The 25719-nt window shown below is 44.5% G+C and overlaps 1 protein-coding gene across 2 annotated transcripts in view; it reads left to right on the top strand.

Moving 5' to 3' along the window:
- Window positions 1-25719, top strand: part of STS (steroid sulfatase) — a 441865-nt gene that overhangs the window by 266815 nt on the left and 149331 nt on the right. For both annotated transcript variants that reach the window (XM_077480825.1, XM_077480826.1), the window contains one exon: window positions 1179-1338. In XM_077480825.1, coding sequence (XP_077336951.1) covers window positions 1179-1338 — 160 coding nt within the window. The remainder of the gene's footprint in view (window positions 1-1178; window positions 1339-25719) is intronic.

Raw genomic sequence — 25719 nt, forward strand, 5'->3', positions numbered from 1 at the left:
AGCTGAAGAGGGGGAGAGCTTATGCATAGGTCTCATTTTATATTGTTACATATGTACTTGATGATTACATCCATGTAGATTACACAAGCACAAAATGTTACTGCATGAGTATTTGCTCTTTGCATTCGTTTTTTTAGTAAATAATTGGAAATTGAGAATTATACGCAGACAGACAATTTAGAAAAAAATGTCTTCCGTATGAGTTAATTATGTCCTCTGAGCTATCTAACCAAAATATTATTTTTATAATATCTATGTAGACATCGGAAGGGCATTTAATTCAGCATATGAAGATTTTATTTAATGAAGTGTTCCTCAAAGATGACGTTGCAAATGTAGTTATCTATGGCAACTAATAAAAAGTCACTTGCGCTTTTGACTATAGTTAACTATAATTTGATTAGTTGCTATGGTTACTTTACTTTTTCCAGTACTATTACTGTTTAGACTGTTTCACATAATAAGAACAAGACCATTTATTTTTCTGAACTTTATATTGCAATTCAAGTTGTATGTGTAAAAGTTTAAGTAAAGTGTGCTCAGCTGAAATGAGATATGTGTTTTGTTTTGGTTTTTTATTTAATCATTTTTTTTTCTGCTGATCTCCTACAGATCCTTTGTATCCACTTCCTGTCTACGTGCACAGGCTCTAGTGAGAGCTGCACACCATTGCTCTGGATTCGATTTCTGATAGTGACAACTGTGGATCCTGCCTGGACAATGGGGTCGATTTATTAAAACTGGAGAGTGAAACATCTGAAAATCTAGTGCAGCTCTGCCAAGAAACCAATCAGCTTCCAGATTGTTGTTTTTTTGCCAAAGCTTAAATGAACAAACTGGAGTTGGAAGCTGATTGGCTACCATGGACAGCTGCACCAGATTTTGCACTGTCCAGTTTTAGTAAATCAAAGTCTATTGGCATGGTTTTTAATGTCACTTCCAGATGTGTCTGTTTCAAGGTGACAGCTGTGGTACACAATTAAAAGACAGTTGTCATACCGTAACAGAAACGAAACCATTCTGAACTAATGATAGCTGCACATTTAAAATGATTGAAAACAGCTTTTGAAAATACAATAACATGTTTTATAAAATTTTAGCAAGCTTATATCGGATTTATTTATTGGCTTTAGATCTAATTCATGTGTAATGTAATACAATTTATAAATATGTTCAAGGAGGCAAAGCTACTTGCTGGGAAGGTGGAATACGTGTCCCTGGACTTATTCAATGGCCCGGAGTTATAGAAGCTGGAACTGTTATTGATGAACTAACAAGCAACATGGATATTTTCCCTACAATTGTTAAACTTTCTGGATCAATTGTTCCTCATGACAGGTAATTTTTTATAATTTATGTGCTGACTTCCCTAGATATCAATAATATTCTTTTTCTTTGAACTGTCTCTGTTTTGGGTCCAAAACAACAAAAGAAATTGTATGGAAGTGTATTTTTTAAAGTGATCTCCCAAAAGGATTAGACTTATATAATGAGAAAAAAGCAATGCTCTTAGCAATCAGAATTTATATTTGTTCAATGTAATAAGGGGATATATGATTGATTGCTAAGGTTACTCGACTTTGCTAAATAATGAATTTATCTGCCATCTGACATGCAGGAGTGCTATCACCTGCATAGCTGCAAGCATGCAAAAATAGTTAAAGTGGCTGTAAACCCTTACAAACCACTTTGACCTACAGGTAAGCCTAGGTTAAGGCTTACCTGTAGGTCCAAGAAATATCAATAAACCGTGTAGGTTTAGGAGATATTTACTAAAAGACAGTGACAGCTGTCTACGGCGCACTATCGCCGTTAGCAGCATGCCGCTGCTAACGGCGATATGCCATTAGTCGTGGCTCCCGTGCGCATGTGCGGGAGTGACGTCATCGCTGCTCCAGCACTGTGAGTGACCGGAGCAGTGATACCCAGAAGAAGATGGATGCTCCGGACTACAGGGGACAGCAGTGACATCGCTGGCTCCTGTGTCAGGTAAGTGACACATAATGGACTACTATGCGATGCATAGTAGCCCATTATGCTTTACCTTTGCAGGGAGACAAAGAGGAAGTAAACCCATCAGGGTTTACTTCCTCTTTAAGAAGGATGCCTTGAAAGAGAAGAAAAATTTGCACAAGTAGTGTATTGGCAGCTGAACACCAGGAAACAGGGTAAATAAACTGGGTTTTGCTCTGGCTTGTACAGCTTGTAGTATGGGAATTGGTGTCAGCAGAAATAATGGTCACCCCCAGCATTGGTGTGAGTGGCCACCAGGGATGAGCCAAACACCCTAGTGGCCACTCACGCCAATGCTGGGGGCGACCATTATTTCCAGTTCACTTCGCACCAGAACATGAGAACAGACAAAAAATTTGTGCGAACAAGCGAACACCATTAAAGTCAGACATCAATTGAGACATCAATGTGAAAAATCAAAAGTGTCCATTTTAATGGCTTATATGCAAGTTATTGCCATAAAATCTGTTTGGGGACACGGGTACTGCACCGAGGGAACATGCAACAATGGAAAAAAAAGTTTTTAAATGGCTGTTTTTTCAGGAGCAATGATTTTAATAATGCTTAAAGTGAAACAAAACAAATTAAATATTCCTTTAAATATCGTGCCTGGGGGTCCACTTAGTCTGCATGTAAAGTAGCACAATGTTCCCATGTTTATAACAGTACTGCAGAAAAATTACATTTCTAAAGGAAAAAATGTCATTTAAAATAGCTTTTCACGGGCCTCATTTCAATAGAAATTGCAATAGAATTTCAATAGAAATTGCTTGAACTAAAAATGTTGCACTATTTTCGTAGCTTGTTATATTGTCTGCCTCATCACCGTGTTCCACAGACAAATCGTTGCCAGTCGCATCACACGGCACAACGATTCGTGCCTCTGCCACGGCTGGCTCACGTAGGTCATTTCATCATTTCACTCATTTCTGTCACACACTGCGCTCTGATTCGAATCCGCTAAATGCGCCGATTCGTTCCGGTGTGCCCCTAGTTGCTTGGCCTCATTTCGGTACATGCTCCAGAGCCCACTCGTTGCAAATCGATCCGGGTCTCTGTCATGGGAATCATTTCACTGTCACCTATTACGTCCTAAATCGAAACCAGTCGCATTTTTCAACTCACAGGTTCGATCGACGTGTCCCAGTTGCGTTGGCCTCATTTCAGTACATGCTCTAGAGCCCGCTCGTTGATGGTCGCAGGCTGCGTCCTCTCCGATTCGCATCTCTATCATGGGTATCATTTCATTATCACGTAGTGTGTTCAGTTCGAATCCGGTTGCATCCCTGTGCGTCGATTCGTCTGGACGCCCCCCCAGGTATTTTTTCAGCCTCATTTCAGTACATGCTCCAGAGACCAGTTCGGTTTCCAGTCTCGGTTCGCGGCCGGCCGATCTAGGCCTCTGTCATGACAGAAGTTGTTTGTTTCATTTCCCTGTCACACTCCTCGCTCCGGTTCGAATCTAGTCGCACCTAAACACGCACCGATTCGTTCTGGTTCGCCCCAAGTTTATTTCCCACATTTCAGTACATGCTCCAGAGTCCGGTTTGTTGTCAGTCGCACTGGCGACACGACCATTTCGTGCCTCTGTCATGGGAATCGTACTTCATTTCACTGTCACTTACCACGCTCCGACTCGAATCCAGTAGCATCCGTGATGCATCGATTCGGTTCGGCGTGCCCCAGATGGATCGGCCACATTTCACTTTTTCCACAGGTTGTCTTATTTTACGGTCACAGTTACAGCACTTATTCGTGCTCCCGCACTGGACACAGATCATCCCACACTTCGTCCTTTACGCAAATGATACGTCGGATTTTGACAGCAGAATACACTAAAAAATAAATAAATAAGGATGGTGATAATGAAAGAATTATGACGAAAACTGTCTACTCACCGGCGCACCTCGGTCATATTAGCCAGCCGTTTTACGTCACTCTTCAGTTTACTTGTTAGGTTCTCACCAGTTGTCATCTGTTGTTTCTCTCTCCAGGTCAGTCAAGTTCAGTAGGTCCACCCTGCACCAGCTTGGACGTTATCTTTCCCAGGTAAAACAAAAAAAAAAAAAAAGGAGAGAGGGGAAGGCGTGGGCAAAATGCGACAGCAACCATGCTGGCATACATATATATATACAGTATATATATATATATATATATGAAGGCACGTGACGATATATATATATATGTATACACGTTCACTCCCGCCTTAGTACTCAGCAACAGGCGGATTCGCTTGGTAAAATAGAGAAACAGTCTTGGCTTATGTCACCCTCTATAGGTTCCGGTCGTCCATCCTTCGACCCCAAAGAGATAGGACATCACTCCTAGGGCACGATTCACCTGGAGCCATGTCCCAAGTCGGCAGCGAAGACCTTACCGCCCCCTTGTCTCCCCGCCCACCTTCAGTGAGCGACAGCGTACAGTCCTTCAGGGGTTGGACTATCCCCAGGCTGACAGCAGAGCTGAGACGCAGGGGCATTCCCTTCCCCGCTACGGCTAGGAAGGCAGAGCTTTTCAGGCTCCTCTCTACCCCGCCAGCTACAGCCGGGCCCAGTACCCCGCCTCAGGCTTCTCTCCAGTCCATCTCAGCGGCTATAGCCCAACTGCATTCAATGGTGTCGTCCTTAACCAACACGGTCACGGACGTCCAGGCCAGAGTGATGCTCCTAGAGGCTCACCCAGCCACAACCACCCCTGTTCCAGTTTCAGTCCTGTCACCACTGCTGACAGGTAACGCAGGGACATGTCCCGTTGTCTGCCCAGCACATCTGGTGCCGGCCGGCATAAGGAAGGACATCTTGGACGGCAAGGATGTCAACCTTGCCTCCCTGCTTATTTCGGTCCACGACCTCGCAGAAAACAAGGCTTACACCTGGGGAGATGTCTCCGTAGTCCTCAAGGCCAAGGACCCCAGGCTGAATCGCAAACTTTCCATCCCAGAGTTTGCCCTAGCCTTTGGGATGCTAAGAGACGTCATTTGCTCAGCATCCCCCGCCAGGAGGGAAGAGCTGGATTTGTACCTCCACACGGTGGTGGACCTAGGGTACAAATACGGAGGCTTCTCCTTTTGCGATTATCATCGGTCCTTCTCAGCCAAAGCAGCCGCTAAACTGGCACAGTTCCAGTCACCCACAGACTGGAGCCTTATGGACACCGAATTGTTCTGCCAGTCCTCCACCCACACCTCCTCCTGGTGCGCCAACATATCGGTTAGCCGCCCGGTAGAGTTCCCCTCCACCTCCGGTGCAGCCCAAGGCCCGTCAGGCCCTGCGCCAAAGACTCAAGTGGACAAGTTTGGACGTTCGGTTCGAACTATAGGGGGAGCGGCCATCTGCAACAATTACAACTATGGCTCATGTAATTTTAGCCAGGGCCGCCTACTGCACGTCTGTGTCATATGTCACAGAGCGCACCCCAGAAATTTGTGCGAGGTTAAAGCTCACAAGGGCTCATGACTGAGCCGCATAGACGTCCTATGGTTGGGCTTCTACCTCACCACGCACCCCACTCCTTCACTAGCCACCTTCCTCATCGGTGGCTTCACAACAGGCTTTCACACCGGCCTCATCTCCCTGCCCCACACAACCTACGAGTGCAGAAACCTCCGCTCAGCAGCCTCCGACGAGCAGGCCATTGACAAACTGCTGCAAACCGAGGTGGAACGAGGCTTCGTCATAGGTCCCTTCACACAGCCCCCCTTCAATACGTGGAGAGTTAGCCCTATTGGGCTTGTCAAGGGCAAATTTTCGAATAAAAACCGCTTGGTGTACGACCTGTCTGCGCCTCATTCTTCCCACATTCCCAGCCTAAATTTCTTGATTTCTTTCCCGAAGAATTTTCATTAAAATATGCCTCTGTGGACATGGCGATTCAGGCCATCCTTAAAGTAGGCACAGGTGCGTGGCTGTCCAAAGCCGACATATCCAATGCCTTTAAGCTGTTGCCTATCCACCCGTCCCTCTGGTGCTGGCACGGCATTAAATGGAGAGACCAATATTATTTTGCCACTAAATTAACGTTTGGCTCCAAAAGCAGCCCCTGGCTGTTCGACACATTCGCGCAGTCTCTTGCATGGATCCTCCTGCACAAGGCTTGTTGTCAGCAAGTTATCCATTACCTGGATGACTTCCTATTGATTGAACAGCCGGGCATACCTCCAAGGGACCTCAACAAATTAAGGACCGTCTTTGAGAACCTCAACGTCCCCATCGCCGAAACATAAGGTTGACGGGCCCGCACAATCTATCACCTTCCTCGGAGTCAATCTCGACACCAGCTCCATGCAGGCCAGCCTGCCCCTCGACAAACTGACCCGCATCAGGGCAGTTCTTCGTGAATTCACCCACACCAGGGGATGTACAAGGAGGCAGCTACAGTCACTATTGGGCATGCTCAACTTTGCCATGCGAATAATTCCACAAGGTCGCTCCTTTGTCTCGCGCCTGTTGGTCTACCTTTCTCAGGCACAAGACCCGGATCAAATCCTCAGCCTGGATACCGCAGCCATAGCAGACCTGTCAATGTGGGACGAGTTCCTGTCTACCTGGAACGGTATCTCCCTGTTCATCCCGTCCATCTCACCTCTCTCGCCACAGGTAGTAACAGATGCCGCAGCCTCCACAGGATTTGCGGCTATTTTTGGCCACCATTGATTCGCCGGACCCTGGCCTTCTCAAATACTCTTGATCCCTGGGTTTAGTCAGTCTTCATCCCTTTTCGAGCTCTACCCCATTGTAGCAGCTGCCCAGCTCTGGGGTCATACCTGGACAGGACAAACCGTAGGTTTTACCACCGATAACCAGGCCACAGCCGAAATTGTCAACAAAGGCAGGTCTAAGTCTCTCTCCGTGATGTCCTTCCTTCGCAGGCTGATGCAGCTGTCTCTGCAGCATCAGTTTAATGTATACTGCACGTTCGTCCCAGGAAAGTACAACCTTGCAGCTGACGCACTTTCGGCAGGTTCCCGGAGCAGATACGGTGTCCGCTTTGGTCTCAGTTGACCCTGGACTAGAGCCGCATCTACATGGAGCCACTCAGCTCATCAACCGATCTTTCTCAGACAACACTCTGAGAGCCTACCGGGTAGCCTGGAAAGCGTTCAATACATTCCTGGTTGCCTCCACAGTAGGCACCCCCACAGATGCCAGGCATATACTAGCCTTCACCTCATACGGCCATAGTCAACTGGCCTTGTCCTTTAACACCATCCGGTTATACTTAGCTGGCATACAGCACTTCCTCTCACTACAGGACCCTACCAAACCATCCATCTTCTCGTCCCACGCGATCCGAGCCATCCTGCGCGGCATCCAGAAGCAACAACCGCCAGTTAAAGTCAAACGGCTCCCCATCACCAGTTCCATCTTCAGGGACATGTCCACCATGCTTACCAGCTACCCCTTCGGTGTTCTCCCCAGTCTGGTCATACAGGCGGCCATCTATCTGGCCTACTATGGCTTTCTACGGCCCAGCGAGTTCACCCATAACAGCTCACACAGTCCAGTCCTTCGCAGACGTCATCTGCTCCGTCACCAGGACCACTTCATCCTCCACCTCTCGGTAACCAAGACCCAGCAGGCAGGCACCGGTGTAAATATCCACCTCTACAAAACCAACAACGCCTGCTGCCCGGTCGCTGTGCTTATGCAGTTACTCTCTCTACTACCCGAGCTCCCGGACTCTAGTCCTCTTTTGCCCTTCCCGGTCAAACCATTAACGAACTGCCAGTTCATTAAACATGTAAGGATTCTCCTCCGCAACTTGCTCCTCAATCCCGGTGAGTACTCCGGCCATTCCTTCCGCATCGGAGCAGCTTCATCCACATCCCGACACGGGGTCCCGGACCACGTCATCAAAAGATTAGGCAGGTGGAAATCGGCCTGCTTCGCTCGATACATCCCTAACCCACAGGCAGAAATGTCTCGGGCATTCACCCAACTGGCTCAATAAAGATAAAGCTGGAAACAATAAAACTCTCTTACCCCTACCTAAGTGTTTTTGCCCCCTTATTTTGGTATACTGTCCATTAGACCAGGGCACACTTTCAGGTCCATTTCATATAGGGTATCTTATGATAAGCTTGTATTGTTCAGATACGTAACGGTCATAGGGCTTCGGCCATAAGTAAGAAGGCCAGTATGGTGGCCTGAATTTATGGGAGGAGCCCGGGGGGTATTTAACCAGCTCACTCGCCTGTGGTCTTTGTCGGTTTCCTGTGCGCAATACCCACCCTCCCATTCCCTTTTTTAGGGCATTTCTCAAAACATTTCTCTTCAAACACATTCATTTCTAAATCACTGGGTATGCCCCCTTATTTTGGTATACCGTCCATTAGACCAGGGCACACTTTCAGGTCCATTTCATATAGGGTATCTTATGATGAGCTTGTATTGTTCAGATACGTATCGGTCATAGGGCTTCGGCCATAAATATATATATATATATATATATATATATATATATATATATATATATTACACTGAATGCAGTATCTCACAAACGTGATTAAACCCCTCACATTTTTGTAAATATTTTATTATATCTTTTTATGTGCCAACACTGAAGAAATTACACTTTGCTACAATGTAAAGTAGTGAGTGTACAGTTTGTATAACGGTGTAAATTTGCTGTCCCCTCAAAATAACTCAACACACAGCAATTAATGTCTAAACCGCTGGCAAAAAAAGTGAGTTCACCCCTAAGTGAAAATTTATAAATTGGGCCCAATTGGCTATTTCCCCCCCCCCCCCAGTGTCATGTTACTCGTAGTGTTACAAGGTCTCAGGTGTGAACATGGAGCAGGGGTATTACATTTGGTGTTATCGCTCTCATTTTGGTCACTGGAAGTTCAACATGGCACCTCATGGCAAAAAACTCTCTGAGGATCTGAAAAAAATAATTGTTGCTCTACATAAAGGTGGCCTAGGCTATAAGAAGATTGCTAAGACCCTGAAACTGAGCTGCAGAATGGTTGCCAAGACCATACAGCGGTTTAACAGGACAGGTTCCACTCAGAACAGACCTTGCCATGGTCGACCAAAGAAGTGGACTCCAGGACTGTGACATCATAAGGGGGCGGGGTCACCATGTGACATCAACCGGTGACCCCGCCACTTATCCCTATATAAGTCGCCGCACACCGCGTCCCTGGCATTGCGGCCGGAGAGAGCGTCGAGTCAACATCTCCAGAAGAAGAAGAAGAACAGAAGGCGGTGACGGCGACGGCAGCAGCGGCGGTGGCGACAGAAGACCGGGCCACCGCTAGTAAAAGAGCTGGAAGAAGAAGCGGTGGCCCGGCAAGAAGAACCGAAGGGGGGGACAAGACCCCCAAAGTCGGAAGAAGAGGGCGGCAACGAAGAAGAAAGCCCGGATCCTCCGCTAGCAAAAGAGCAGAAGATAGTGGAGGCGTCCGGCGAGAAGACCCCCGAAGACACAAGAAGACCCCCGGAGCTGTGCAATAAACTATTTTAACCCTTGTGTGTTGTGTTTTTTTTTTTTTTTTCACAGGTGAATGGGAAGGGGTACCCCATACTCATTCACATAGGGTGGGGGGCCGGTATTCGGGGGCCCCCTTATTAAAGCCCTCCGCCCGCAGACCCTGACAACCAAAGGCCAGGGTTGTCAGGAAGAGGCCCTTGTCCTCATCAACATGGGGATAAGGTGCTTTGGGGTGGGGGGGCCGCAGGGCACCCCCCTTCCCCCAAAGCACCCACCCCCCATGTTGAGGGCATGCGGCCTGGTATGGCTCAGGAAGGGGGGCGCTTTCTCGTCCCCATCCCCTTTCCTGACCGGCCGGGCTGCATGCTCGGATAGGGATCTGGTATGGATTTTGGGGGGGGGACCCATGCCGTTTTTTTTGGCGTAGGGGATTCCCCTTAAAGTCCCTACCGGACCTAAGGGCCTGGTATGCCTCCCAAGGGGGAACCCATGCCATTTTTTTTTTATTTGGCGTGGAGTTCTCCCTTAGGATTCATACCAATACAGTGCCTGGTATTGGCGGGAATCCAATTCGGATCCCCGCACCAGTGTGAACCCGGCCAGCGATGCTTGTCGCTTATCGGGAAAGGAAAAGAAACATTTTTCCTTTCCCGATGCGAGCCAGCTCGACGCGGCTAGAAGCGATAGAAGGGATAGAAGCGGCGAGATTGACACAATATTGCGGTCACCTACTGTAGTTATTTTGAGAGGACAGCAAATTTACACTGTTATACAAGCTGTGCACCTACTACTTTACATTGTAGCAAAGTGTAATTTCTTCAGCGTTGTCACTGAAAAGATATACCGTATTTATCGGCGTATAACACGCGCCGGCGTATAACATGCACCCCAAGTTTAGGAGGGAATTTTGTGGAAAAAACTTTTAGGAGGGACATTTTGGGAAATTTAAGGAAAAAAAACTTACATTTAAATGCCCATCAATGCAGCCTTATCAGTGTCCATCTGAAGCCTCATCAGTGTCATTTGCAGCCTTGTCATTGCAGCCTGTCCTCATTGCAGCCTTGTCATTGCAGCCTGTTGTCATTGCAGCCTGTCCTCATTCCAGCCTTGTCATTGCAGCCTGTCCTCATTGCAGCCTTGTCATGCAGCCTGTCCTCATTGCACCCTTGTGATGCAGCCTGTCCTCATTGCAGCCTTGTCATGCAGCTTGTCCGTCGTTGTAGCCTGCATTAGTGATGTCCGCTTATTTTTTTGAAAATGGCGCCGCCGAGATGTCCCTGGAAGTTCTTGGTGGCTTTCGGCCACTCTTGTACCTTCTCGGCGGCTTTCGGCCGCCTCGGACCTTCTCACTGGCTTTCGGCTGCCTCGGCCCTTCTCGCCGACTTTCGGCTTTCGCGGAATATCGGCGTATAACACGCACCCGCGATTTTCCCCTGATTTTAAGGGGAAAAAAGTGCGTGTTATACGCCGATAAATACGGTAATAAAATATTTACAAAAATGTGTGGGGTGTACTTATTTTTGTGAGATACCATATATATATATATATATATATATATATATATATATATATATATATATATATATATATATATATATATATATACACATATACATATATATACATACATTATATACTAGAATGTGTATATACATTGTGAGGGGTTAGCTCGGTAGCGGGTGTGTGTGACCCCCTGGATGGGTTCACAACACAAAGTCAGGCACAGCAGACAGCGGTGTAGGTTCAAAAAACAAAAGATCCGGTTTATTTCTGCTACATGCAGTGATACATAAACAGCCAAACAAAATAAAACAGGAAAATAAATCCTGGTCAGCTTGACCTCTAACTACACACGTAGACTCCCTGTCTAACAACTGGGTGCAGCCTTGTGCTGCCCCAGTCCCTGTCTCTATTGTAGGGGTTTGCCACACAGGCGTTAACTCACCGCACAGAACAGATCTCAGACTCCCCAGTCTATACACACAAAACTGGTTCCAGGATGGAGCATCTCCCTATGCATGCTGGGGTTTTTTGTAGAGGTCTTAATGAGCCCACTTACTTCAGCTGGGCTCATTAACTCTTCCCCTCTAATTGTAAAAGTCTGCATAAAGCCTGAATCTAGGACACACATATTTCCCATCCTGAATACAACCAGGTGATTTTACCTGCGTGCTGCCACAACATATATTATTACACCGCCTGAAGAATATATATAATATAATATAATATAATATATCAAATACACCGCCACTAACTAAATAACCAGCCTGGTGGAGCCATGGAAGATGGTGCCGTGTAGCAGCTGAACACCGAGGCCATAAGCGCACCATCCCAGAAGCGAGCTGAGAGTATGAGGTGAGCACAGCTAGCCCGGAGCCCAAGTAACCTGCCAGTAAGGCTCAGAGCGGAGCCGACAATCGGAAACCTGAAGTCGGGTCCCTGCATGTCTTCTGCGGGTCTTCTCCCTGTTAGCTCTCTGTAGGCGCTGGATCGGAGGATACAGGGGAAGAGTGGAGCAGAACGGTGGGAGGAAGAGTGACTTGGGCCGCCTGGAGCAGGGACGCTGGGATGCAGCTGTAATGGTTCTGCCCATTCCCCCCACGAGAGATTGGAGAGAGAGGGGGGAGATTACTGAACACCTGAACTGTCAGGAAGAACTTGCCAGCAACAAACAGTCTGGGCCTTCCACTGCGCGTTCACGCGTGGGCCTGTGTGCCAGTGCGCACGCGCGCGCGTTAGCGACAGACGGCTGTATGTCCCTGGATATATACATCTAATTCCTGGGAAAAATGGCCCCTCTGAGGAGTGTTACATACAATGTTAGAGGGCTAAATAGCCCTAGTACAAGGTATCAAATTTCACAGGAACTGAAAATGTGGTCATCAAATATTGTTTTTTTGCAGGAGACTCACTTTAAATGGTCACATAGCATTGGTCTGCACTCTAAAAATTATCCAACCTGGTTCCATGGATACTCTCCCAACAAGAGGTCCAGAGGAATAGCTATAGGATTTGATAGAAATACCCCTTGTGTTCTAAAAGCTATAGAATCGGATTCTGAAGGGAGGTATTTATTTATTAAAGGTTCCATGTTCAAGAAAACATATACATTAGTTAATATCTACTGCCCTAATTCTCACCCTTGTCCCTTTTTTGGGAAAGTATTGAATAAATTGTAAAGTTTTAAGGAGGGAGGGGTGATTATGGCAGGGGATCTTAACTTTGTTTTCGATCCTGCTCTGGATGCCCAACCTCCAGCTCTACGCTCAGAAGGGAAATATATTTAGGTAAACAAAAATTACATCAACAGCAATTAGTGGAGGTATGGAGATTTGTGCATCCTGGGGGGGGGGGGGACTTTACATATTATTCTCAGGCACACCACTCCTATTCAAGAATTGACTACTGTATTTGCTGGCATATAAGACTACCTTTTACACTTAAAAAAAATGCCCAAAAATCGGGGGTCGTCTTATACGCTGGGTATACAGGTATACAATGCTGCCCGATGGATGTCAGCCCCCAAATGTCTGCTAATACTGTATGTGGTTTTAACTACAAACAGTATACGCCATTGAGCCAATCCCGGTGAGCAATGTATTCTATTAATGAATACAGAGCCTGCTTGGATTGGAGTAACAACCTCTGCCAATCCAAGCAGGCTTCATAGAGTAGCCTGCTCGGATTGGCTTTGAGAGAGAGAGAGAGAGAGGCAAGGGCTGGTGATGCTACAGCCTCTGCCAATCCAAGCAGGCGTTGTATTCATTAAAATAATACACCGCTCACCATACTTCCCTGGGTAAATCCATTCACTGATCTCCTACTACTATACATCCTGCTGTTTGCCTTTCAAGTCCCAGGCACCCAAGAGGGACAGATAAATCTGGGACATATGACAGGGGGGTTATTAAATGCATTTTGGTGGACAATTCCCATAGAATGTAACCCAAAAGTGGTATAGGTTTGGTTAGTGAAAAATTCTACTTTCCAGAGTTGTGGCATTCAATAGATCTCTGTTTGTGTTATTATTGTTTGATTTACTTTATGACATAACACAGCATCGCGTATGAGTAGTTGGCATTCTTGCTTTGTATTTTTTAATCGTTCTAATGTTTTTTAAAATGGTGTTGTCTCAGAAGGGGGGTAATCTTATACCGCGAGTATTGCCCAAAACCTATGTTTTCACTTGAAAAATAGGGGGTCGTCTTATACGCCCAGTCGTCTTATACGCCGGCAAATACGGTATATCTTTCTGGATCACCAGCTTTTAGAAGGGTTAAGGAAAGTGGAAGTGAAATATTCTTTAAAGAAAATAACGTAGAGAATATTGCACCAACTGTACTGTGGAAAACCCATAAGGTATATATTAGAGGAAGATAGAACTACCAAGTATAACAGAAGAAGATTCAAGTAAGCTTGATAGTGATATCTCTAAGGAGGAGATAGAGAAGGCAATTAAAAACAGCAATAGTGGGAAAAGCAATAGTGGGAAAAGTTCAGGGCCAGATGGGTATACGTCATTATATTTTAAAAAGTTTATAGGATCCCTGACACCCTACTTTCACCTATATATGAACTCCATTGGGGGAGGAATGAAGATATGTAAGGAAGCTCTGGGGGCCTACATAACAATCTTGGCAAAGGAAGGGAAAGATCCAACAATATGCTCCAGCTTCAGACCAATTTTCTTGATTAATGAGGATGTAAAAATCTACTTAAGGATCTTGGCCGAAAGATTGAAGCAGTATATGCCAGATTGCATAGAGATGGATCAGGCAGGCTTTGTCCCAGGCAGGGAAGCAAGGGACAATATACGGAGAACAACCCTCTTAATGCGTGAAGCAAAGAAGGGGAAGAAATCTTCCCTTTTCCTATCAGTAGATGCCGAAAAGGCTTTAGATAGGAGAGATTGGGAATATATGCTGCAGATATTATATAAATTTGGCCTTGGCCCGCGAATGCTTAGGTGTATAGAGGCTCTATATTCCAACCCCACAGCTCAAATTCAGGTGAATGGAACTTTGTCAGACACATTTAGGCTTTACAATGGGAATACACCAGGGATGCCCACACTCTCTTCTTTACTTTTCGTGTTCTCCTTAGAACCCCTTTTGGTATCCATAAGAGCAAACTATGAAATTGAAGGAATAGTGGTTTCAGGGCAAGAGCATAAGATATATGCATTTGCAGACGATATCATGCTTTATATAACGAATCCTAAGCAATCACTTCCAAGGATCCTGCAGAAATTGGATGAATATGGGGTGGTTTCGAAATTTTAAGATCAATAGGGAGAAATTGGAGATATTAAATGTCTGTGTCCCCCCAAAGGAGAGAAGAGAACTTAGAGCTCTTTTCCCCTTTGTGTGGAAAGAAAAAGGACTAAAATACTTGGGAGTGTATCTATCAGCATCAATAGCAGACTTATACCAGGATAATTACCTATCTCTCCTGAATAAAATGAAACAAGACCTGAAAGGATATCCTGCACATAGATTGTCTTGGTTTGGTAGGATAAGTGTAATTAAAATGATGATCCTTCCAAAAGCCCTATATATTTTTCAAAGCCTTCCGATTAATATCCCAGGGGCCTATTTTAAAATGATTAGATCCTTGATCCAGAAATTGGTATGGAATAGAAGAGGTAGTCATATTTCCTATAAAATAATGAGTAGATCTAAGGATAATGGGGGGGGTATTCCTTCCAGATTTTCAGAAATATCATACAGCAGCAGTATTGAGGAGAATTCTGGACTGGGTCTATAATGCCCCATATAAAAAATGAGTATCACTGGAAGATAATATGAGTAAAGTTGCTCTGGGTCAGATCATCTGGATTCCAATGAAGTACAGAGGTCTCCCCAGAGAAATGGCTCCAGTTACAACTGAAAAATTAAGAGCATGGGATGCGGTACTCAAGGGCACAACAGGGCAAAATAATAGCCCTTTGATGCCCTTGACAGGAAATAATTACTTTCCCCTGGGGAAAGAAAATAGATTGTATTTAAAATGGACTCATACGGCTAAGAGACATGCTAAAAGTAAACACCTTTTGCTCACTAGCGGAACTACGAGAGAAATATTGTACAACATCATGGGACGGGTGGAGATATAGACAACTCCAACACTTTGTAGAATCCCTTCCCAAACCCCTCCATTCAGCTGACAGCTTAAATCCTTGGGAAAGATTGATTGACCAAGGGGGGATAAGTAGACAGGGGATTTCTAAAATATATAGGATGTTGATAACCTTTACGGATGATGGGTCAATGTGTCCTTTAGGGAGGTGGAAGTAGAACGGAATCAAACAATTTCTGAAAAGCTGAAAGGAAAAGTCATGGACTATGTACACTCCACATCAATGGACACAAAAATAAAATAAATGAATTATAAAGTAATGATTAAATGGTACTACATTCCATCTAAAATGCATCAAATGAATCATGGCCTATCACCTTTATGCTGGAGAGAATGTGGGAAGGAGGGAACCCATGCTCATATATGGTGGCAGTGTAGCTCAATCCAGCTATATTGAGAAGAAGTGTTGGGCTTAATTAAAAAGATTGTTGGGACAGAAATAGAATTGGATCCCTGGAAATGTTTGTTCCATGCGATTGGGGGTTCTAGGAAAAAGTATAGAGCAGCACTCCATTTCTGCTGAATGCAAGTATTAATCCCGAAACACTGGAAAATAAAGGAAATACCAAGGGAAAATGATTGGTTTAGAGAAATAGATAGAATGAGGACTATGGAAGAATTAATATGCTTTCAAAAGGGAGCAGGAATAAGATTTCAGGATACTTGGAAGAAATGGCTAGAATTCAAACAGTCTCCGACTTACTTGGGAATTATGGAGTGGAGGGAGCACTCAGGGGCTTGTCCCCTGATGTTTTTACCTTCTTTCTCCATCACCCACACCCTATGAAGGAGATGGGGATACATTGGTGGTGAGTGGCATGCTTAGGTTGTAATAAAAACTTCTCCAGCATTGGTTGTCGTGGTAGGTTTAGGGAATAATAAGAGCCCCCTCTATCATCGGTGATCAGTGGCAGGTTTTAATAAGGCCCCCTGCCAGTATTAGTTGTTAGTGGTAGGCTTAGAATACGAAAGAACCCCCCAGCATTGGTGTTCACTAGTTAGCTTACTTAATACGAAGCTGCTGTCTGGGCTTAATGGCTGGGACTATACTGTCAGAAATTGTCAGGCAGAGATCATCATAATTTATTTTAATGCTGGGTTCCAGTTTCTGCCACATCACTGTTATTCTGTGTGTCTCTCACAAGCAGTGGTGGTACACAGTGTTGACTGACCCCCCCGGTATATCACTATTGTGATATATTGCTTGTATTACACCACAACAACAATTTTGATGTAGGGATAAGTCAACACAACAGGCAAAATGTTTGGTGAAACCGGAAATTGAATAAAAAAATTGGCACAAGCACTTCCATTTTACCAAAAATTAACCTTACAATAAATGTGCAGTCATTGCCTAACCATTACAACTAAAGATGGCTCTTTAACAGCTGAGATCTCTACTTCAATGAATTTCCAGAAAGTATAGCTCAATAGTACGATACATTCAAGCTTCATTTAAATTGCAGAGCATTTACAACAAAGGTATAAATCAATTAGTTATTTAAAAGTTGTTTAAATCTGAGAGCAACTTTTGTAACTTTGTAATCTATGTCTTCCTCTCAGCCAAGTGGTAATAGAAAGCCAAGTACTTTAAAACATGACCTGCTTTACCCTCCCGTTTTAAAGTTAAGTTAATTTGTAGTTGAATTAGTTCATCAAAGTGCATTAGAGCATTTTCTTAGCATTCTAAATGTTAAGTTGCTATCAACAGCAGGGTCACTTTTAATTTTGTACTGGAGCATTGGAGCACCATCTGACAGACTGTTACTTTTGCCCAAGTGCATTGAAGAGGCACTCTAAAGCTTATGATTTATTGAATGCTTTTAGAAAACGCAACATAAAGGAAAAGCAAGCACATTATTCTGGTTCTTTTTTTCCTTTTTTTTTTTTCAAATACCTTTAGACATTATGCAGATAAATTCAAATTGTGTTTCTTTATGTGACTCTGTTCATAATGTCACAGTCATTTTCACCTAAAATATAAAATTCATCACCATGCATAAGATTTGATATTGAATCAAAAACGAAAGTGTGCCTTTGGGTCATACTACAGTGCAACCAATCATAGTCTACAGCAATCACAAAATCTCTGCAGTGAATTTTGTTGATGTAAATTAATCAAGAACTGGTGGCAGGACAAAAATGTACATAGTATTAAATTATGCGTATCTGGAATTGAAATGAACAGAATTTTACTGTGAACTAAAGACTTACCTGAACTGAATCCATTGCAGTTGAGTACTTGGTGTTAATTTTAGCAGTTTGTTGATGAGGTAGATTTAATAGTGATGGTCAGTTGCTGAAAGGGCCTACAAAGGGGAGCCTTAAGTCACAGATAGACTTACGCTGTCCATATATTTTACAATTTTCTTGTACAATTTCCCTTTATCCTCGGTGCACATGATCGGATTTTCCGACAACAAATGTTAGATGTGTGCTTGTTGGCTGAAAGTCTGACCGTGTGTATGCTCCATCGAACATTTGTTGTCCAACAAAATTTGTTGTCGGAATTTCCGATCGTGTGTGCACAAGTCCGACGCACAAAAGTTCACATATGCTAGGAATCAAGCAGAAGGAGCCGCACTGGCTATTGAACTTCCTTTTTCTCGGCTCGTCAGATGTCTTGGAGGTCACCATGTTCCCATGTTCATAATTGTTGGCCAACATGTGTGTGACCATGTGTATGCAAGACAAGTTGGAGCCAACATCCTTTGAACATGGTTTTATTATCGGAAAGTCTGATCGTGTGTACGGGGTATAACATTTACCAAGACCATATAATATGAGATCAAACCTGAACACTTTAAATTTGTATGCAATCAAGAATGTCCTTACACTACATAGTAGACCGACTCATGTATTTTACACAGGGGTAGAATGGCACCCCTGTGTAAAACCCAGTACATATGTGGAATTCCCTTTAAGAGCCACCAGAGGGGGACCAGATGCCATGTGAGATTGCGTGCATGAGAGCCAGCACAGGGATTTGTGTGTAAGTAGTAAGTAGGAACAATGATATCTCTCCTCCCATAGTCAGTCCTATCCACATACTGTCAGGTACTCACCAAAGCCGAAGTGCTGAGAGCGGCTTCCCTTGCAGCTGGGTGCACAGTACCCCTGAAGGTGGAACAGTGGGTACAGGGCACGGAGAGGCACGGGTTGCCAGCAGGTGACTAGTATGCAGAAGGTCTTCTGAAGGAAGAGATGCCCGTGCAGATGATCTTGGAACTGGTAGAAGTAAATGCCTGCCAGGGGTTCCAACACCTGGAGTGAAGGCCGAGGGTCAAACACAGGTATCAGTCCGTGAGACAGAGGATATTCCAGAGGCAGGCCGATGGTCAAACACAGGTATCAGTCCGTGAGACAAAGGATATTCCAGAGGCAGGCCGAGGGTCAAACACAGGTAACAGTCCGTGAGCCAGCAAGGCTAAGTGCAGAAAACAGAGGATATTCCAAAGGTAGGCCGAGGGTCAAACACAGGTATCAGTCTGGGAGTCAGCAAGGCTACGAGCAGGAAGTCCGTTTAACAAGCCGGGGGTCAGATCAGGAGAGAATCAGAGTAGTCTTCAAACAATCCGGGTCACAACAGGAAGTGGTCAACAGGAACAGGAAACAGGAACACAGGTGAGCTGAGGAGACAAACCAGCAAAGACACAGAGCACATTGATGCCTTTTATAGGTCTGTCAGGCCAATCAGGTAAGGCCCATAGCTGTGTGCATAGGTGTGCACATGCGCCTACAACATTGTATCGTATCACGCATATGCGTGCGTCGTTGTGCAGCTCTTCCCCGCAGGCGCACGGGGAAGTGCCGACGTTGAAGTCTGGTGATTCTCTGACACATACAGTTTGTACACACTGTGGGAACATGCATGTTAACCCTTTCCCCACCAGTGACATTTACACAGTAATTAGTGCATATTTAAAGCACTGATCGCTGTATGAATGTCAATGGTCCCAAATATGTGTCAGATCTGTCTGATGCAATGTCGCAGTACCACTAAAAATCGCAGATCATCGCAATTACTAGTAAAATAATAGAAATGCCTTAAAAATGCCATAGATCTTTTCCATAGTTTGAAGACGCTCTACCTTTTGTGCAAACCAATCAATATACGCTTATTGTGATTATTTTATCAAATATATGTAGAAGAACGGACAGAAAATCCAGACGAACTTTAGAACCCCATTGAAGTCTATGGGACTTGAACGTTCGAAAATAAAAAGTGCTAATTTTAATGGCTAATATGCAAGATATTGTCCTAAAAAGGGTTTGGGGACCCGGCTCCTGCCCCAGGGGACATGGATCAATGGCAAATGTATTTTTAAAAATGGCTGTTTTTTCGAGAGCACTGATTTTAATAACGATTAAAGTGAAAAAAAAAGTGAAATATTCCTTTACAATCGTGCCTGGGGGGTGTCTATAGTATGCCTGTGAAGTGGCACGTGTTTCCCGTATTTAGAACAGTTCCTGCACAAAATGACATTTAACGGAAAAAAAGTCATATAAAACTGCTTGCGGTTTTAATGTAATATCTGGTTCCGGCAATACAGATGAAAATTATTGAGAAAAAAATGGCATGGGTAGCCCCCCGCCCATTATCAGCCCCTTTGGGTCTTGTACGCATATTAAGGGGAACCCCGTAACCAAATTAAAAAAAGTAAAGGTGTGGGGCCCCCAGGCCCTATATACTCAGAACAGCAGTATACAAACAAAACAGGGTCTATGTAGGTTTGTTGTGTTAAGTAGAATCTGTTTAAAATTTTGTACATGTTTAAAGTGTAGCTCCAGTCAAAAAATCTATTTTTAAGCTTTTTGGAAAACATAGGGAAGGGTTATCACCCCTGTTTTTTCATCTCCCTTCCTGTTGTCTCCTTCCGTTTGCAAGTAGGAGACGTTTGTAAGTTGGATGTTTGAAAGTTGGGGCCTGCCCTATATGCTCTGCAGAAATGTGGGCCTAAGGTGTTGGTGTTGCCACAACACTGTAAGTAGGCTTGTGCAATTCGTTTCGTAACGAATCGAAATTCGACCGAATTTTGCATCTTTCAGACATTCGGATGCATCCGAATGTCCGAATAAAAAAATAAAATATAACAAATTACAACGAATACGAAAGAAATATAACGAATGAATTCGACATGATTCAAAATGATTTCAACCGCATTTGAAATTATTTCAACATGATTCGACATTATTTCAACCGCATTCGAAAATATTTTGTGACCCGACTTTAGGGCCATGTATCTCGGGGTCACTTAGTGCTAGACAAATTTGGATATGTTGTAGTGCTAGTACTATTGTGTTTGCATACCAAATTTGGGGTTTCTAGCTATAAGTGACCCCGAGATATGTGGCCCCAAAATCGGGTCGCAAAATGTTATTAGTTATTAGAGCAGAGAATGACATTTTGCGACCCGATTTCGGGGCCACATATCTCGGGGTCACTTATAGCTAGAAACCCCAAATTTGGTAACACAATAGTACTAGCACTACAACATATCCAAATTTGAAGTGTCTAGCACCAAGTGACCCCGAGATACATGGCCCTAAAGTCGGGTCACAAAATATTTTCGAATGCGGTTGAAATAATGTGGTTGAAATAATGAGGGGCTCCCACCATTCCTGTGCTGTGCTGACTTCCCCCTGGGGATTCGTAAACAAAAGTTTGTATTTGGTACAAAATTCGGACGCATGGCAATTCGTATTTCGGATCCTCCCGAACATACGATGGCGTGGGGTCCCCCTCAAAATCCATACCAAACCTTTATCTGAGCACCCAACCTGGCAGGCCGCAGGAAAAGAGGGGGGGACGAGAGAGCGCCCCCCCTCCTGAACCGTACCAGGCCACATGCCTGGTAGCCCCTCAAAGCACTTTGTCCCCATGTTGATGAGGACAAGGGCCTCATCCCCACAACTCTGGCTGGTGGTTGTGGGGGTCTGCGGGTGGGGGGCTTATCGGAATCTGGAAGCCCCCTTTAACAAGGGGACCCCCAAATCCCACCCTCCCCCTGTGGGAAATGGTAAGGTGGTACAAAAGTACCCCTACCATTTCACAAAGAAAGTGACAAAAAAGTGTTAAAAATGACAGGAAACTTCCTTTATTAAAGTCTTCTTTCATATTCTTTCTTCTTTCATCTTCCGCCCCCCCCCCCTCACGGTTCCATGCGTCAGAGGGGGCGGAGTCACTGGGTGGCCCCACCCTCCGTTATAAAAGAACTGTCAGAAGAAGAGAAGCGTCACACAGCGGGAGCCTCCCATTGTGCGGAGCGGCCCATGAACCAAGAAGAGACGCCATGGAGGAAGATGAGAACACCAGACCAAGAAGAAGCGGATCGGAGGAAGAAGATGGAGGAAGAAACTGAAGGATGAAGAAAAGAAGAAGGAAGAAGACCAGAAGAAAGAATATGAAAGAAGACTTTAATAAAGGAAGTCTCCTGTCATTTTTAACACTTTTTTGTCACTTTCTTTTTGAAATGGTAGGGATACTTTTGTAGACCCTTACCATTTCACACAGGGGGGAGGGAGGAATTTGGGGGTCTCCTTGTTAAAGGGGGCTTCCAGATTCTGATAAGCCCTCTGCCCGCAGACCCCCACAACCACCGGCCAGGGTTGTGGGGATGAGGCCCTTGTCATCATCAACATGGGGACAAGGTGCTTTGAGAGGGGCCCCCACGCAATTTTTTTGGGGAGCGGGGTCCCCAATCCATGCCAGACCTGAAGGGCCTGGTATGGATTTTGAGGGGGACCCCCACGCCATTTATTTTTTGTTGGCACGGGTTTCCCCTTAATATCCATACCAGATCCGAAGGGCCCCCACGCATTTTTTTTTCTTAATTTTTTTTCTTAATGCTAATGCTAATGACCTGTGTACAATGCAAATAGCCTTAAAAAAAACCATAGAAGATGTACAACATTGGAATCCTACTATAGCTTGTAGTCGAAATATTTGACCAGGAATGTATGATTGTAGCAACATAACTGAGTTTCGCTACTCTGTCGAATCTTCTTTAAACATTCCAACAAACACCATAAGCCTTCAATGACAGATTCAACCATAATTCATTTGGATTTTCGGACGAATGCAATCTTTTAACAAAAAACAAAATAAATAAAAACGAATTTCGGGAGTAACTAAATACATTTATTTTTTGGACGAAAACAAAATTCCGAAATGAAATATTTCAGTCTGCACATGTCTAGCAGCAATATGCACCTTACCGCTGACCGCCCTGTCCAACGAGACATGGACATTGCCTTCCACATGCTGGTAGAGAGCCGGAATCGCCTTCTGTGAGAAAAAATGGCATTTGGGGACCTGCCACTGAGGAACCGCGCATTGCACAAACTCACGGAAAGGGGCTAAGTCTACCAACTGAAAAGGCAGCAGCTAAAGTGCTAGCAATTTAGCCAAGCTAGCATTCAACCGCTGGGCATGTGGATGGCTGGGAGTGAACTTCTTTTGATGGTCCAGCAGCTGGGGCAGAGAAATTTGGTACAATCGGATGTCGGTTTACTGCTAGCAGAGTGCCTGCAAGTACTTGGCTGTGACACACATAATTCTACACCTTCATTCCTCTCAGTGCAGGTTTCAGAGAGGACTGAAGGTCTAGTGGGGTTGGAGATCCCAGCTGATGAGGAGCAAGGAGAGGTCCGCTTTGTTCTTTGGTGTGGGTCTTTAAGGCACGCTTGCCAACGAGCTGCATGGCAGGTCAACATATGTCTGGTCAAGCATGTGGTGCCCAAGCGGCTGATGTTTTGGCCATGCGAGATATGCTTGAGACATATGTTGCAGATAGCAGCCACGTGCTGATGATGATGCACCGCATCCATGACCAGCACTGTTGTCTCTAGACACAGAGCCTGCTTGCCCACTTTTATTGGCTCGTGGCTGTCTGCCTCTCCTTGTTGGCCTTCTAGACATAGTAATGGCCTGCAGGGAGATGGGAAAACCAGCAATTGGGTAATTTTAGGTGCACACTGAGCAGATGACACAGTATACCGACTGTAGATACTGCAGCTGCCTGCCTCTGTTACAGAAACAGAACAACACCAGCAATAAGGTGTAGCTTCAGGTGTATACTGTGCAGGAGGCACACAACACCCACTGTAAATGCTGCAGATGCCTATATTACAGAACACCAGCAATAAAGGGTATCTTCAGGTGTATACTGTGCTGGAGGCACACAGCACCCACTTTAACTGCTGCAGATGCCTGTATTACAGAACACCAGCAATAAGGGGCATCTTCAGGTGTATAATGTGCTGGAGGCACACAACACCCACTTTAACTGCTGCAGATGCCTATATTACAGAACACCAGCAATAAAGGGTATCTTCAGGTGTATACTGTGCTGGAGGCACACGACACCCACGTTAACTCCTGCAGATGCCTGTATTACAGAACCCCAACAATAAGGAGTGTATTCAGGTGTATACAGTGCTGGAGGCACACAACACCCAATTTAACTGCTGCAGATGACTGTATTACAGAACACCAGTAATAAAGGGTAGCTTCAGGTGTATATTGTGCTGGAGGCACACAACACCAACTTTAACTCCTGCAGAAGCCTGTATTACAGAACACCTGCAATAAGGGGTATCTTCAGGTGTATACTGTGCTGGAGGCACACAACACCCAATGTAACTGCTGCAGATGGCTGTATTACAGAACACCAGTAATAAAGGGTAGCTTCAGGTGTATATTGTGCTGGAGGCACACAACACCCAATTTAACTGCTGCAGATGCCTGTATTACAGAACACCAGTAATAAAGGGTAGCTTCGGGTGTATACTGTGCTGGAGGCACACAACACCCAATTTAACTGCTGCAGATGCCTGTATTACAGAACACCAGCATTAAGGGGTATCTTCAGGTGTATATTGTGCTGGAGGCACACAACACCCACTTTAACTGCTGCAGATGCCTTACTTTATTTGCCAGCGATATAAACATTAATGGCTGTGTGTTGAGGTATTTTGAGGGGACAGCAAATTTACACTATTATACAAACTGAACACTCTCTACTTTACATTTTAGCAACGTGTCTTCTTCAGTGTTGACACATGAAAAGATATAATAAAATATTTACAAAAATGTGCGGGGTGTACTCACTGTTGTGAGATACTCTATATCTGTAAAAGCAGAACTAGTGTTAAAATCTCTCTTCTTTGCTCTATTTTGGATCTGTTACATACAACATTTAAAAATAATAATTGTTGATCCTGCCAGGGATCTTGCAAAATTATAACTTCCTGTGGATTTTTCTTCTAATGACTCATGAGTGAGCTTTGTTCTCATATCTCTGAGTGAACTACATGGTATCTACATTGCTCCTCCACAGGCACAGTATGATGAGTGGGCATTGTCACCCTAGAATAGGAAGTGTGTAATGCCCTATACACACAACCGTTTTTTTCGTTGGAATAAACTCTGACGTAGTTACAACGGAATTCTGCTGAAACTGTCTTGCGTATACGCGATCACACCAAAGTCCAACAGTCAAGAACGTGGTGACATACAACATGTACGATGGGACTAGAAAAAGGAAGTTCAATAGCGAGCTTCCATCTCATACTTGCTTCAGAGCATGCATTTTTGGTCCTTCGGAACAGCATACAGATGAGCAATCATCCCAACAGGAATGGGTTCAGTCGGAAATATTTAGAACATGTTTTATTTCTAGGTCCGTCAGAATTTTTGACATAAAATGTCCAATGGGGAATACACACGATCGGAATATACGATGAAAAGCTCCAGTCTGACATTTTCTGTCGGACATTCCGCTCATGTGTAAGCAGCATCACTGGCAGAGTCACATGGTAAAAATAGAGAAAAAAAAATAAGCAGCTACCATAACCATGTTTTTGGGTTTAGATACTTTTGCAAGTATCTTGACCCATATCTCACAATTTTGTTTGTAAATTCTTGGAATACCTCTATGTCCCTTAATTAGCTGGATTTAACTATGCCTGCTGTTCTTGTACATAATGCTCATTTCTCTTGGGAGATAAGGTAAGAATTAGGAGTGAAGTAATTACTTGAAGTGCCTAATTATATTTGTTTGTTAACTTTTATTGTGATAAGATTCAGCCACAGATAAGCTTCAGTAGTGTGTAGCACATATTGTATGT

This window comes from Lithobates pipiens, unplaced genomic scaffold (genome assembly GCF_037356315.1).
Source record: "Lithobates pipiens isolate NorthernLeopardFrog02 unplaced genomic scaffold, aLitPip1_a1.2 Scaffold_16, whole genome shotgun sequence".
Classification (NCBI taxonomy): Eukaryota; Metazoa; Chordata; class Amphibia; order Anura; family Ranidae; genus Lithobates; species Lithobates pipiens.